Below are 15,205 nucleotides of genomic sequence, written 5' to 3' on the forward strand. Positions count from 1 at the left end.
ATTTTTTGAGAGAAAGAGACAGAGCATGAACAGGAGAGGGGCAGAAAGAGAGGGAGACGCAGCATCAGAAGCAGAGCCCGATCAAGAAACTTGATGCAGAATGGTTTAGTGGCAGAGCTAGGATCAGCTTGACAGAGCCTGGCCCCGAGGTCCATGTTTTAAATCACTATGCTTAGTCTCCAAGAACCTACAAAAAGTGCGAGCCTTAACCCAAAACCTTGGCATTCCCCACCTACATTCCCTAGTGGCCCCAGCTTCAAGGGCATTCTACCCATTCCTTTAACAGTTCGCACTCCCCTGCTCTGCCCCAACACCCTCCTATATCCCCGTTTTGTATTCGGCCTTGTGATCTCAGCTTCAACATTATTGCCTAAATTACAAACTCGAATGGCATGCCGTATTTCTCAGCACTCAACACAAAACCGTAATTATGTATTTCACAGGGAATTATTTGCTTCCTGTCTTTTCCGACGAGGTGGTGCTGCCGTCAGACGCCACGTCAGTCCTATTCATCATGTGTTCCCAATAACTGAATACCCACCAACCATTCAAAAAAGAAGGCTTTGGCACAACAGATACGCTCAATAATTTCTGTGGAACGAATGAATAAAGTACACTCGAGCCTCGTGCTTCCAGGTGTGTGATACATGTCTGTGCTCACGATACTGCCCTCACTACACCCCCAAGTATGTAGACCCCTGTGGCATACAGGCACGAGCTCTGGAAAATGCTGGCTCTGCACAGCAACATTATGGGGCCCCGGCAGTCCATTCCCCACCCCCCCACCCCCACTCGACTGGCCTGAGTTTCAGGGGCACGATGGGGATCGTAACAACCCCCAATGAAAAGTAACCTATTAAAGAGGAAGAACTTGCACTTCTCCTAACTCCTCAAGACTAGAATTATTTGCTTCACTGTCTGTGAAGTCAAGTCTGTCTCCCAGCAAGACTTGAGCCTCACGAAGGCCACAAGACCCCGTTCGGCTGGTTTAGGGCCGGATTCCCAGTCCCGCTCTCCCCAGGCCTGACACACGGCAGAAGTGAGACAATTACCAGTTAAATAAATGAACCGCTGCTCTGTGCACTTCACAGGTGTGAAACCGGGGTCGCCCGAAATTGACGGGTACCTTCTGGCGCACCAGGATGTTCCTAATACCCTGGGATCACAGGCCCGCCTCCCACCTAGGCCCCAGCCCCCCAGGGACGCCGGCCCCTAGGCCCGCGCCCAGCAGGCACCTCTTGCATATAGAAGCATCTTCGCAAGTGCCGCGCACCCCCTCGTCGTCTGGGTCGGCCGAGGAGGAAGAAGAGGCGGAGAAAGAGGGCCTCCTCAGGCTAGCGGCCATGAGTGTGGAGGTTCCGGGGTGCCGTGCCCACCGGGGACATGGAAGCGAGCTTCACAAACGCCCTGAAAAGGAGTGAGCCTCCGAGAAGGCTGGAGAGAGGGGCTGGGCTCCAGCGTCCTCAGCGGGCGCGGCTCAGTGACGCCGCTCACGTAAGCTGCCCCAGCAACCTTCCCGCTCATTGGCGCCTCTGCCCAGACGCTCATTGGACAATTTCTCCGCCCCCTTGGCCCGCGGAAGGGCTCATTGGATAAGCCCTATTGGCCCCGCCCACACCACCCGGAAGTACGCTGAGGAGGGGAAGGAAACAAGTGGACGCAAAACGAGAGCACCGCAATGCTTTCTGGGAATTGTGGTCGTGGGTGCGCTGAGAGTGCTTTGGGTATTCATTTATTTATTTACTTATTTATTCATTTATTCATTTGTTTGTGTGTGTGTTTATTTATGAGCGAGAGAGAGAAAGAGAGAGAAGACAAGTGGGAAGGTCACGGGAAGGAGAGAGAAAATCTGCAACAAGCTGTATGCGCAGCACAGAGCCTGACGCTAGGCTCCATCTCGCCACCGTGAGATCACGACCCCAACTGAAAGCAGGAGGCGGTCGCTTAACCCACTAAGCCACCCAGGTACCCCAGGCTTTGGGTTTCTTATTGCTGGTCAGAAAATTTTATAACTGTGATTCACGCAGGGCGGGAGAGCTAGCAGGATGCTCAGCTTTGGGTCGAAGGGCAGAGAGTCCAGCTGGAGGAAACAAGTGTTCGTATTGCAGTTAGTCGGGGCTCAGTCTCATTCGACAATTGAACAAATGTTCACTGAGTGCTGACTCTGCGCCAGGAGCTGTGCTAAGTAAGGGCTTTGCGCACATAATCGCCTTTCAAATGTGGAGGAAGGAACGTGTGGGAAACTGGTACAATGGAAAACTATGTTGCAGTGTAAATGCACCCAGAGCTGCCAGTTACAAGCATCACTGGCTGAATTTAAGGACATAATATTCAGTGAAAGAAGGGATGTAACACTTTTATAAAGTCCAAACCAAGAAAAACGGATGTTAAGAGATACACACATATGTATGATAAAACACTCTATAGAAAAATAAAGGAATGGCGGGGGAGGCAGGGAGACAGGAATCACCACACTTGTGACCTTTAGAGAGTGGAGAGGATAGAACACTGAAAGGGAAGGGTTACTTAGGCCCTTCAATAATTTCTCAAGTCGGGGTGGTTCACATGTGTTTTTCATTATTACACATACCGAAGACATTCGTTACATATATTTTGTACTGGCCTTCTAAAACATTTTCTAGGTAAGTAGTGTGTTTGTATGTTCCATTTCTCTGTCAGGAGCACTGAACAGACATACTCAAACTTTAAGAACCATGGATCGCGCAAACACACACTCACACACGCAAAATAACAACAAAAACTCAGTGCACATATCTTCGGGCAAAATCATATATCAAAAGCTTGCTTAGTAGTCATTGGAGGGATAAGAGCTCATTGATACACAAGGTAGAAATGACAGTGGGGAAGACTGAGGTTCAGAAGGCTTGCCAGGGGGAGTTGTGATGAGATGGAATACACCACTTTCTCTGAGTTGTGCTCTGCCAAGAGGGTAAATGCAAAACACTGAATAAGCATAGTCTCCCAGCTTGGCAGTGTACACATTCCACGGGTGTCATAAGTAGAAAGTGTCATTGGTGGGTAGTACATGGTGTCAATCCCGTAGGGGCGGACGGTAAGGCTCAGGGTAAGGGGAAGAAGGTGGAGACAGATATCCTGGTATACCTGTGTCGTTTGACAAGCAAAGAGTGTTCTTTGCTGAGCCTTTGATTCAGAGGAAAGCTCGTGATTCAGAGGACTTTGTCATTTTTCACCGAGGACCTCCGCTGGGGTTCCTGCAGGCAGGGCCAATTCATTTCACTTAAGTTTCTGGTTGAAGAGCTAGACCTTTATGACTGAGGAGTGGAGGCTAGAAGCGGCAAGCTTAGCGATCTCAGCCTGTGTGGTGCCTCCCAATATGAGGCTACACCGCGGTTGTCATGAACAACGTCATGAGACAATATCAGAGAAAGTTCACCACCTAATCTGCATCTTCTGACAAAGACGAACTTACATTTAAAACCCCTGTGAACATTAATATTGGGAGCAGAAAGCAGGCATTCATCATGAAACTTCTCCGAGAGAGGCTGAAGTAAACATTTGTGGTTGTGTCTTTCCAGTATTTTTTTCTTCTATGACAGCCTGAGTTTATTATGGGGAGTTTTCAGTCCACGGGGATCAGGTGAGGGGTGCCTGGGTGGCTCAGTCGGTTGAGCATCTGACTCTTGATTTGGGCTCAGGTCATGATTCCAGGGTCCTGGGATTGAGCCCTGTGCTGAGGGTGGAGCCTGCTTAAGATTCAGTCTCCCTCCCTCTGCCCCTTTCCCCACCTTGCACTCTCTCTTAGAAAAAAAAATCAATATAAACCCTGGTACCCTTAAAACACCTGGGATCCCAACAAATTTAAAGACGGTAAATATTTTGCTCTTATAGATTTGGCTAATAGGTTCTGTTCAGCGCCGATTTCAATGTCCTCTCGGCCAACTTTCCCTTGACCTTGAAGGGGACATGTTTTACCTTGTTATGCACAGGGCACCCAAACCCTTCTGTTATCACATGTCATCTTTGCAGGCAGGATCTTAACTTACCGGGAGCACAGGTATGACCTCGCATGTCTGACATCCTACCGTGAGGACATTTGTTGGACACGTTTGTTGAGGACATACAATCTCCAATCTTTCAGTATCTTGGGGGTTCTGGAGGCAACATATTCCTTGTTGTTGATTTTACTTCAGCCCATTTATGCTGTTACTTGGAAAGCAGACCACATTGAGTGGGCCTCCACCCAAACAAAGCGGTTGGAGAATACTCTCCTCCCATAGAGACAAATATCCGTGTATGTCTTCCTTTGGCCACAGCCTCCAAACCCACCAATGTCTACCCTGGTCACAAGTAACCACTGTTTTGGGGTGCCTTGGTGGCTCGGTCAGTGTAAGCATCTGACTTTGGCTCAGGTTGTGGTCTCGTGCCTTGTGATCTTGTGGCTCGTGACCTCTCAGCTCTTGAGTTCAAGCCCCACCTCTGTCAGCGCAGAACCTGCTTCAGGTCCTCTTTCTCCCTCTCTCTCTGCCCCTCCCCTATTTGCACTCTCAAAAAAAGACAAATAAACATAAAAAAATTTATTGAAAAAAAAAGTAGCCACTGTTTTTTTAAATTAAAAAAATTTTTTTTAATGTTTACTCATTTTTGAGAGACAGAGACAGAGCATGAGTGGGGCAGGGGCAGAGAGAGAGGGAGACACAGGATCTGAAGCAGGCTCCAGGCTTCCAGCTGCCTGCACAGAGCCCGACGCGGGCTCAAACTCACAAACTGTGAGGTCATGACCTGAGCCCAAGTTGGACGCTCAACCGACGGAGCCACCCAGGCGCCCCTAAAATTTTTTTTATGTTTATTCATTTTTGAAAGACAGAGAGCACAAGTATGGGTGGGGTGGAGAGAGAGAGGGGGACACAGAATCCCAAGCACCTCCAGGCTCCAAGCCGTCAGCACAGAGCCTGACGCGGGGCTCAAACTCACGGACCACGAGATCATCACCCGAGCTGAGCCGGATGCTCAACTGACTGAGCCACCCAGGTGCCACATACGTAGCCACTGTTTTCAGTTTGGTGAATACCTCTGCAGTCCTTAAAAGACAGTCTTTTCAAATATTAACAAATTTTTATTTAACTTAACTTAACCAAAACTTAAACCAAAACTATAAATTTATTACATTTCGCAAAAGGCCATTTTGTGATAAGGTACACACACATAGTGACTTGGTTTCTTTCAAGTACTGTCTCCTCTCTGGCTTAAGAATCCTGTATTGCTTTGAAAGGTCTTTGGCCAGGTCAGTCCTCTTCCCAGGTGACAGTATTAATGGTGTCGTACGTGGGTAAAGTGTCAGTCACAGCATTTAGAAGATGATGCCCACCCCCATCCGTTTCCGGTCCAGGTGGGTTAATCAGAGACACAGCAGTGGCCGTGGCTTGGGAAATCCCATCTGTGTTTCTGGGTGTGGATCCAAGGGTAGTTTTAAGACATGGTGGTACTTTTCTTTTAGCCATTGCTTTCCTTCCTGCTGAGTCTGGAGGCTTCATGTCATGAGCAGGGAGCTTGGGCGGTGGAAAAGCTAATTGAGGTTCTGTTTTTAGAATTTTTACCAAAAGTCCTGGAAAAGAGTTACCGGGCGTGGATTGGTGATTCGGTTTCACAGGTGCGTTGGGGGCACCTTTGGGTCCAAACCACCCAGTCATCCATCCGGTGACACCACCTTGTTCCTCATTTCTTCCTCTTTGATACCCAGGCTGCATCCCATCAGCCATGAAGCTTCACGACGTCCGTGTTCCTGTGCTTGAACATATCCAGTTAAGAGTTTCCTTATCAGGATTCTATCCCCCTCTCGGCGTCAGTGAGTTCATGAATTGCTTGTGCGCATCATCCGGTATTTCCTGTTGGACCTCATTTTGCGTTTTGAATTCTTCAATTTGGTCTTCCTTCGGATCCAAGACAGCATCCGCTTCGGTTAATTGTCCCTGCAATGACATCAGTTTTCCTCGTAGGGTGTCCGCTTTTTCCATCCATTCGGTTGCTTCCAGCTTTAGCTTAGCTAGTGCTCCAGCGTGCTGCTTTTTTCTTGTTCCTGGGAGGCAGAAAGCCAGAATACGCTTTCATCTTTTTGCCTGGTGACCACGTGTAATTGCTCCTGCGGTGACGCTGTCTGCAGACTGGCTCGATGGCTCGCATCGTCCATTGCGTTGGAAGACACGACTAGCTTCTCCTCCAATACCATGGTCTTCTTTCTTAGGTTAGCCGCTCCGTGTTCTGCGGCCAAAGCACCGCGCTGACGAGAATCTTTGGATCCCAGAGTGTGGCCCTGTGATCTCTCCAGCTCCTGCTTTAGGTGTCATTCTTCTTCACGTGGATGTTGGATCTCATTCTGGAGGGCACAGGTTTCCATTTCTTTGTTCCGGGGCCCACATGACTTCATCTCTCTTCCCGATGGCACATCGCTATCTTGTCCTGAATTGATGTAACTGCATTTACAAGCTGATGTAATTCCCCGGTCTTGCCCTGTTCTTTGTCTTTCAGTAGCCCTTTCAAAGCAAGCACCTTCTCTTTCGTTGGAGCATGCTAGGATTCTTCCTCTCTCTGCACCATTAAAAGCTGCGTATTTGTCTCTGGTAGTGCTTGATTTTGTGTCTCCCGTGCTCTAGATGTTTCCACTCTTGTTTCATTGTCCTGGTTTAGTTTACACACGTCCATTTCAAAATTTGATATTCTCTCCTTCATTTTTGTTACTGCCTGCCTCCAAAGTTCCTTTTCACCCACTTCGCGGGTGAAATTCTCGTTCAGGGGAAGCAGTTCATCACGTTTTCTGCTTTGGGAAAACAGGAGCTGTTTTTCCTGAAGTAAGTTTGGTAAAACATCTTGCTTCTCCTTGAGCTGCTTGATCTCCGAATCGGGGTGTTCGTGTTGTTTTCTTTCCAGTTCTGAAGGGGCAGCAGTCGAAGCAGACAATCTCTGGTTATCGTCCTGGAGGGTTCTCATTGTGGCATCTTTTTTCCTGCATTGACTTTCTGAGCTCATCTGCCTCCTAATGGAGCAATCGAGAAGACTCACTCGATACATCAGACTTAATTGCCTTAAGAGAGCCTGCTGACTCGGATGATTCGGTGGAGGGCTGGAACGAAATGATGGCGAATTTCCCTAAAAGCAGATCCTTGCCATTGCAGAGCTCCGCGATGCTAAGCTGAATTTGTGTCAGTCCTGTCTCTGAATTTTTTTAGTTTGATTTCGTTTCCTTCGTGACTCTGGACCAGGCCAGTACAGGTCATCTGTAGTCTAGGATTATTGTCACTGTCAGTTAGAACCCTCGGCTGAAGTTGTTGAAGATATTTCTGAAGCTGGGGTGACTCCCGCTTCGTATTTCGTACCGAAGTCATCAGGTGCTATTTCCATTCTTCCATGATCTTAACCTGCTGTTCTAATTTGTCCCGTTCCTGTAGAAGCTCCTTGACCCCATCGATACTGACACCTGTAACCTCATCAGCAGTGCCGGATGTTTGCAAAATTGCCAATAAAGCCTGACATTTCTGCCTTAATGCATCCACTTCAATGTCTTTTTCTTGAATAACGTGTGATAAATTCTGAATCGTTTCTCTAAACACGTCCTGGTCGCTAGACTCAATTCTAGTGAATATTTTCATCTTACGGCTTCATGAGATATACTTCTTTGGCAACCATTCTATCTGTCATTTTGTGATACTCTCTGTCCAGATTGCTCTTTTCCCTAGTTCTCCTGTAAGGCAGCTAATACTTGTTCTCTTTCCAAAGCATACCTTGCAATTGCTGCCGAAGGTTTGCCACATTCTGGTTGTAGGAAGCCACAGACGTCCTGCTGGGGCGGTCCTCTATCTCCAAATCTTTTTGCCGGATAATCTGAGTTAGTTTACCAGTCTCATCTTTGGATGGGTGATCAGTCTGTTCAGTTAATCAGATGTTCTTTTCAACGTTTATTTATTTTTGGGACAGAGAGAGACAGAGCATGAACGGGGGAGGGGCAGAGAGAGAGGGAGGCACAGAATCGGAAACAGGCTCCAGGCTCCGAGCCATCAGCCCAGAGCCCGACGCGGGGCTCGAACTCACGGACCGCGAGATCGTGACCTGGCTGAAGTCGGACGCTTAACCGACTGTGCCACCCAGGCGCCCCCAGATGTTCTTTTCAGTGAGGAGTTTAATCTCCAATTCTTTATTTTTTTTTATGGTTTTTTTTTTTTATTTTTAATCTCCAATTCTTGGCCTTTTGTTCCTTTTACTTAATCTTTCAGTTTCAGCTTCAGATAAATCATGCTTTTCACTTCCGTTTTTCTACAGGAAGATGCTGAATCGTTGTTACTTGAAAAACATCAGAATGTTTTGCAGGAATATGCTGGGTTTTTTAAAGATCTGGGTTTTCATTTGCTCTATTGTGTTCTGCAAAATCTTAATCTCCTCATCTTTCACTGAAAGGAGCTGAGCGTGTTGAATGCTCACTTGCTCATGCTGGTGTGTTAGATCATCTACCTTCCGTTTCTGGTCTTGTAAAGCACGAAGCCATTGCAGTTTACCCTGGCATTGATCCTCAATGATCTTTTGTTGTTGTTTGATTTCGTCTACCAGACAAACTCTTTCTACATTCAGCTGATACACCTCGGATTCTAGTTCCATGATACAGTCTTGCGTTTGCGGGTCGACCACAGGTACGGTTTGGCTGTGTTCTCTCAGACACTCCAATTCGTCTTGCAGAAATTCATTTTCTTCTCTGGTGGATGCAAGACGAACGTCTTGCTCCTCCACGGTTTGCTGTAAAATTTCGTTTTCTCTTACGACTTGGACGTACTTCTCTAATAGCTCCTGGAGCTCTGGCCTTCTTTCAAGTTTTTCGATACAGATTTCTTTCTCTTTAATAAGTTGTGTCAATCGCTTATGCTCCTCCAGAGCAGAGGAGAGCATTTCCTTAGCTTCTCTATGGTCGACATCCATGTGCTCAACACTCTTTTTGAGTTGTAGTATTTCATCGTCTTTCTCTTGACTGCGTTGAATTAAACACTCCTGCTCTAAGTGGGAGGAGGACTTAGACAAGTGATACGTGTTGGTCAGTTCTTTAATAGCTTGCTCATACCTGGCTGTTTCCTCCAACAGCTTCTTTTCAGCCCGGCACAATTTTACTATTAACTGTCCTTTTTCTATTTTTAAGGCCCGCGTAATAGATTTTGTTTCCAGAGAATTCTTATGGTTACAGACAGTAGTTTCTTCCAGCCGACGTCTTACGTCTTCAAGCTCCAAAACCAACTTTCCATTTTCCACCTTGAGATTGCAGGCAGCTTTCTTTAAATTGCCATTCAGCTCTTCCATTTCTGAAAGGCTTTGCTGCAACTTTCTAACCGTCGTTTCCCTCCCTGGAAGTGAGTCATCTTCAACAGTATTGTCAGAGTCTTGATTAAGAGACTGTGCTGGCTCCTTCTCAGCTCTAGCAGATTCCTCCTCGTCTTGTTTAATGTGTTCCTTAAGTTCAACGTTCTCCTTCGGGATGTTTAAAGTATGTGTTTGCGACGGATCTGACCGATGCAAATCATTAACAGCCAGTTGACTTTGAGGTGATTCTTCGATTTGCGCATCTAAGTCTTTAGCTATGTCCATTTGCTCATCTTCAAATGGACAAGCTCTCTTTTCATCTTTGAGATCGTGTTCCACTTTGCCGTTGATGCCGTTGCCTTCATTTTGTGGTTCTGATAGCTGACCTTTCATCCAAACCCTGGGCTGTGTAGTTTGTTTCTGTCCATCGAAGTCCCCCAGCTCTGCTGTTGGGAGTTCCTTCTCGGCCCTACCCTGAGTGGATTTTTGTCCGTCGGCCTCCAAGTCACGTCTTAAATGCTCTCCTTCTGAATCCAAATTCACACCTCCTGGAGCCGTACGTTCAATCACTTCCTGCTCATGGCTCACTTTCCAAAGTGCCAGTTGAAGTGCTTCCCGTCCTTGACCTAATGAGTTTTCTTGTTCTAAAACGTAGACTCGCTCTTCAAGTTTCAGATCGTCTCCAATGAGATTGTCACCCTGGGTTAAGCTACACCGTGGCGTCATTTCCTTTTCCGCATCGGACAGCACTTGCCGCAGTCCAGACACTTCTTCCACCGCTGTACTCTCGGAAAGAACTCTTTCCTTTTCCGTCACTGTATCACTTTGCCTCAACACGGAAGGCTGCGATTCCCATTCTTCAATCCTCTCTTTCTTTTCCTCATGTATCCGGTCCCATTCTCTCCTTAAAGCGTCTCTCTCACTTTCTACCGAAGATAATTTGTTATTGATGTATTTTACGGTGTCCTCAAGTTCTTCAATTTTCCTGGTAGACTCCACTTTTTCAGTCTGTAGCACTTGAATGGTGTTTTGCATATCCTCAATGACAGACTCAGCAGCTGCTCTGATTCCAGAGTCATCCTTCTCTAACAGATTTTCCAGTTCTTTGATTCTTTTTCCATAGCCTTTTGACTTTTGATGGTACCTGAGATGTATTTCTGCCAGTGTCTGTTGATAGACATTCTGCAGTACTGCCTTTTCAAGTTGATGGTCATCAATTGCCTCATTTCGATTCTGTTCAAGTTCCCTGATGGTAACCTGCAGTTTGTAGATTTCATTTTGCTCGGCGCTATTCGCTCCTGGTGCTGAAGACTGGGAAAAATGCTTCCAATGGCTAACTTCAGCCTCCAGTCTTAAAACTTCATTTGACAGTCTGCTTATTTCTTGTTGTGACCAAATGAGGTCAGCAAAATCCAGGTCATCCCCCGGGAAGCTGAAGCAAAGTAGTTGATACCGTAACCCAAGGAAGGTGAAGCTGTGGTTGATTGAAGGGCTGATTGGAGCTTCAGCAACTGGTTCTTGAGCCCTATCTGTCTCACTTTAAGAAGTTTCATTTCTACCTCTTTCTGTGGTAGCTGATGTCGGTAGCTAAGAGTCTGCCGCTTTATTTGAAGCGCCGAGGCTTCATACTTCTCTTCCAGATGACTACAAAGACTTTTAATTCTCTGATTCTCCGATCTTAAGGTTTCCCGACTCACTTCATTCTCTTTTTGGTCAGAGTCAGGTCCTTCTCCCACCTTTTTTGTTCCCTCCATCTGCACATCTTTGATGACCTCTGAGATGTGGTCAGTGAAGGAAGCCACACTGCCACCCACTTGCTCTAGGGAATGGCCCAGGCCACCAAATGAAAAGGATATTGCTGCGGGTCACGGAACTGACCTGGTCCGCTCTGCAAAAAGTGTCCAGTGCAGTCGGTCAATCCCGCTAAGTGTCTCCGAAGGAAGGCCTGCGCCAGGCTAATAATCAAAACACAATCAGGCGTTTCTAGGCAACGCCACACCGCACACGGGGCTGCTAGGGTCCGCGTCACCCATGCCCACGACCTCCCACCCCTTACTCTCCCCCCAATGCCCCGGGGGCCATCCCTGGCGGTCCCCATTGCGTGTGAGCACCTGCGGTCAGAAAATGGGCCTCGCCCTTGACTTTCCCGCGAAGTCAGATCACAGTACACAGGGCTCTGTAGTTTGTGGTTTCCACGCAATGATTTCTTTTAATTGACATAAAACATACACAGTGACACGCACCCATCCACCTAAGAGCGTAGAGAAATGTCTACAGCCGCACCTCGGCACACCCTAAGGTGGGCATCCGGAGGCTACCGCGTACCCCAACCCCCTCCTGTCTTCCTCCCCCCCTTTCCCCCCCTTCCCCCCACCCTCGTCCCGTCCCCACCCCTGCCCGTAACGCTCCGGGCCAGCCCTGCGGGGACAACGCGTCCCACGCCCGGGTGTGGCTGTTCCCTGCCGCCAAGACCACGGGGTCACGCCGCTGGCGCCTGCCGCCCCCTCCCACCGGTGCGCGGCCTAGCCGGCCGGGGAGTCAAGAACGCTGGGGCGCTGGGACACGGGGTTCCGCACGCTCAGCGGGGCGGCGTGGGGAAGGGGGAGGGGGCTGGTCGTTGGGGGACAGGCCGCGCGCGCGCCCAAGCCTGGCGCTCGTCTGCCAGCCCGGCCCTGCGCGCCTCCGGCGGGCGGCGCCGCTGGAAGTGACGCGTCGAGGGCGGAGCTCCGGCCCAGAGCCGCCGACGCTGCCGCCGCTGCCGCCGCCGCCGCCGCCGCCGCCTCCGCCTCCTCCTGGGGGGGAAGCGATGTAGCCACGCCAGGCCGTCCCCCGAGCTGCCCAGCCGGAGCCCCGCAGGCCGTCGCTGTCGCCGCCATGAAGAAGCAGTTCAACCGCATGAAGCAGCTGGCCAACCAGACCGTGGGCAGGTGAGTGAGCCGCGCCGGGCCGGCCGGGAGCGCGCGGGCCGGGGACCGAGGGTCGGGGTCGTGGCCCGGGCCGGGACGGGCCGGCTGCCCCGCGGGGCCCCGCGCTCCGGCCCGGCCGCCCGCCCGCTCCGCGCCGGGTCCGCTGCGGGCCAGGGACGAGGGCTGCGCCACGCCGCGGCCTGGCGCCCAGCTCGGGCCGCCGCCCGAGCTCCCGGGAACAGCGGGGCGGGCCGGCCTCCCGGGACGCCCCCCGCGCGGGTCCCCGCCGCCCATTGTCCCGGCCCCGCTGAGCGTCGTCCTCTGGGGTCTGGCCCCAAGCTTTCCCCGGGCCTCCCCCGCCTCTCCCGGGGCTTTGCCTTGGGCGAAAACTGGGCTAATTGGTGTGCCCGAGGCCGGGCGGGCGCGGTGCTCTGGGGGGCGGCATTCTCAGCCTTTCCGGGTCGCCCGGCCGCTGCCCACCGACCGTCCACCTCCAAGTGCCTGATGGCAGTAAATAAGGAAGGGGCGATCAGAGCCCATCGGAGCCGCTTAGGGAGACTCGGGACTCCCTTGGAGGGACTTTGGAGGGTGTGCCGTCTCCCAACCGTGGCCCCTATGGACCGGACTGCTCAAGTTCTTGACCTGTAGACATTTGGAACCGGGAGGAAAGAATTGTGGAAAGGCCTTGGGCAAATGGAAAAACAAAAAGGGGGGGGGGGCTTTCCAAACAGCTTTTCTCACTTTGGATTGGGGAGCAAACCCTTCTCCAGGTTTCTCTGGTATGGCTTTAATGCTTGACAGGAAACAATCGATGATGAAATGACAGAAGAGACCGGAGTTTGTAGTGGTTTTGAGAGCCTCTGGAGGTTGATCATCGTGTGCTGTGTTATCTGGGGTAAATCTTTCAAGGTCTTTCAGGGCAGTGAGCTGTCCTGTCCCTGCTGTTTATTCTGAGAAGGGGTATGAAAGTGTGACTTTTTCATCGCTTTTTCTTCTTCTTTGTTTTCAACAGTTGAGTAAAAGGGGGAGTTTGGTTTGGCCAGAGCACGTGGGGACACTTCTTTTCTGTGTGTGTCTGAAAATACTTTTACTTCCCCTTGAACTTTCTATATTTGCTTTTTACAGTTTCGTTTCCCCACCTAACTTTTTTGCTTAGTTTTGTTCAATTTCGTTGCTACCCCCACCCTGTTATCTTCGTGTGCGCTTATCCTGTTTCCAGAGTGGATCCCTGTCCCTACAGCCTAGCGGTGCCCACTTTTCTGTCATTTGTAGGAAAATGATAGAAATAAGGAGTGCCAAGGGGAAGGCAGACGGAATAGTCGTGGGGCCCAAAGCTTCAAGCAGGCATCTGTGAATGAGTTACAAGATAACTCCTTAGGAGTTGTCTCTCCCACCACCCCCCCCCCCCCCAGCATTCTCAGTAACGTGCATTGTGAAATCAGTATTTAGTGACTATCAAGACCCATCTGTCACATTGTCGTTCTGGCCAGTTTGCACATCTCATGAGGAAAGGGGCGTTTGCTCTTTTTGCACAAAGTTGTGAGACTTTTCAAGCTATCAAGACACTCAGGGTCTCTTTGGCTCCGGCTTCCTCTGTAGCAGCTTCTCTCTTCGCACTTCCGAATCGCAGCCATATGTGGCTCCTTTCGGTTGCCAGAGGCCGCCGAACCTTCTTCCCTGTTAGCCTCTGCCTGGAAGTCTCCAAAGCTCCTTTCGCCTCACCTGCCCTATACCTGCCTCCTACTCATTCTTTAGGTGTCCAGGCAAAGGTCACTGCCTCTAAAAGACCTTCTCTGATGCTCCAACGTGGATGGGGAGTCCCTCTCCTGGCCACTTACATACGTCCACATAGCGCCTGCTTTTCTATAATGCAACGCCTGTTTACTTGTAACTATTCTCCATTAGACTGAACGCCTTGAGAGTCCTTGCCATCTTTCTGTTTCCTTGGCCAGCTCTGCTGTGGCTCCTGTCCTAGGGTCGATTCTCCATAAACATTTGTCAATCCAGCACACATCTACTTCTTACCAGCTCGCTCCGGTGCTGTGAGCCCAAGAATGGGAAAATGAAAGCTGGATAGAGTAAATGGTGATTCGTGGTAGGATTGTTAATTCTGGCCCTGACCTTTGACTCTGTTTGAAAATCTTTATTGCTAGATGCCAGTGGAAGCAGCAGCTGTTACAGAGCTATTAGGGGTGTGGCAATTTCTGCTCCCAGAGCCAAAACTGTTTCCTGGGGAAGCTTTGGCTTTACTGCTGTTGATTCCCTCGATAAGTTTGTATTTTTTCCACGTCAAGAATTAGGAAGGACTAGGGAGGAAAAAGGGAGGCAAGAGAGAGCCTAGAATTGTAATTGTGTGTTATTGGCATAGGCATCAGGATTGGGATTTGGGGGGTATTTGGGTCAAGAGGAAAGCTAGAAAGCAGAGAAGTTACCTCTCCCCGCCCCCCCCCCCCCCGCCCCCCGCCGCAGCCAGGAGTGATATTCTGTGTGTGAGTGGCTCGCCCATTGTGTCTGTTCCCGATTCATAGAGTTCTGAGTGGTGTCTTGCAAGGAAATATTCTCTTCCCAAGATTGAGGACCTCATGAGTCACCCCACAGTGAGGTTCTGTGGGATGGACGTGTGGGAGAATTCATAATGGCTAGAAGAAGTTGAGTTCTCATGATGCAGTTTGTTGACAGTGGGTGCATGAATCTGTTTTGGGAGATGGTTTGTGTATCACAGGCGCGAGGATGATGCAGTGGTCTCTTGAGTGGGGTGTCCCAAAGAAGAGAATTAGGATGGCTGATTCATCCGTGCAAGAGACCCTTGTTGAGACCAAATTATGTGCCGTTGTGGAAAGTAGAAAAGAATCCAAGTGAATACAAACGCGGCTTCTGCCCTGAAGGGGCTCCACAGACGTGTGGAAGAGTTAGGCAAGCAAAAATGATTATGTACCACGAGGTAAGTCCTTACAGAGGGATGGCTGACACACTAAGTGAAACTCTACTCT

At 49.7% G+C, this 15,205-nt stretch overlaps 2 protein-coding genes across 5 annotated transcripts in view; one reads left to right on the forward strand and one right to left on the reverse strand.

Annotated features, from left to right (window-relative positions):
- LCMT1 (leucine carboxyl methyltransferase 1) overlaps nucleotides 1–1,480 on the reverse strand; it is a 42,313-nt gene extending 40,833 nt beyond the window's left edge. The window contains exon 1 of one of the 2 annotated variants that reach the window (XM_047838396.1): nucleotides 1,236–1,480. In XM_047838396.1, the coding sequence (XP_047694352.1) occupies nucleotides 1,236–1,345 (110 nt within the window). In that variant the 5' untranslated portion in view covers nucleotides 1,346–1,480. The remainder of the gene's footprint in view (nucleotides 1–1,235) is intronic. The other variant, XM_047838397.1, reaches the window with a different exon arrangement.
- A 10,429-nt stretch (nucleotides 1,481–11,909) lies between these two features.
- ARHGAP17 (Rho GTPase activating protein 17) overlaps nucleotides 11,910–15,205 on the forward strand; it is an 89,660-nt gene continuing 86,364 nt past the window's right edge. For 2 of the 3 annotated variants that reach the window (XM_047838390.1, XM_047838394.1), the window contains exon 1: nucleotides 11,910–12,236. In XM_047838390.1, the coding sequence (XP_047694346.1) occupies nucleotides 12,184–12,236 (53 nt within the window). In that variant the 5' untranslated portion in view covers nucleotides 11,910–12,183. The remainder of the gene's footprint in view (nucleotides 12,237–15,205) is intronic. The other variant, XM_047838392.1, reaches the window with a different exon arrangement.

This window comes from Prionailurus viverrinus, chromosome E3 (assembly GCF_022837055.1).
Source record: "Prionailurus viverrinus isolate Anna chromosome E3, UM_Priviv_1.0, whole genome shotgun sequence".
In the NCBI taxonomy this organism is placed as follows: domain Eukaryota; kingdom Metazoa; phylum Chordata; class Mammalia; order Carnivora; family Felidae; genus Prionailurus; species Prionailurus viverrinus.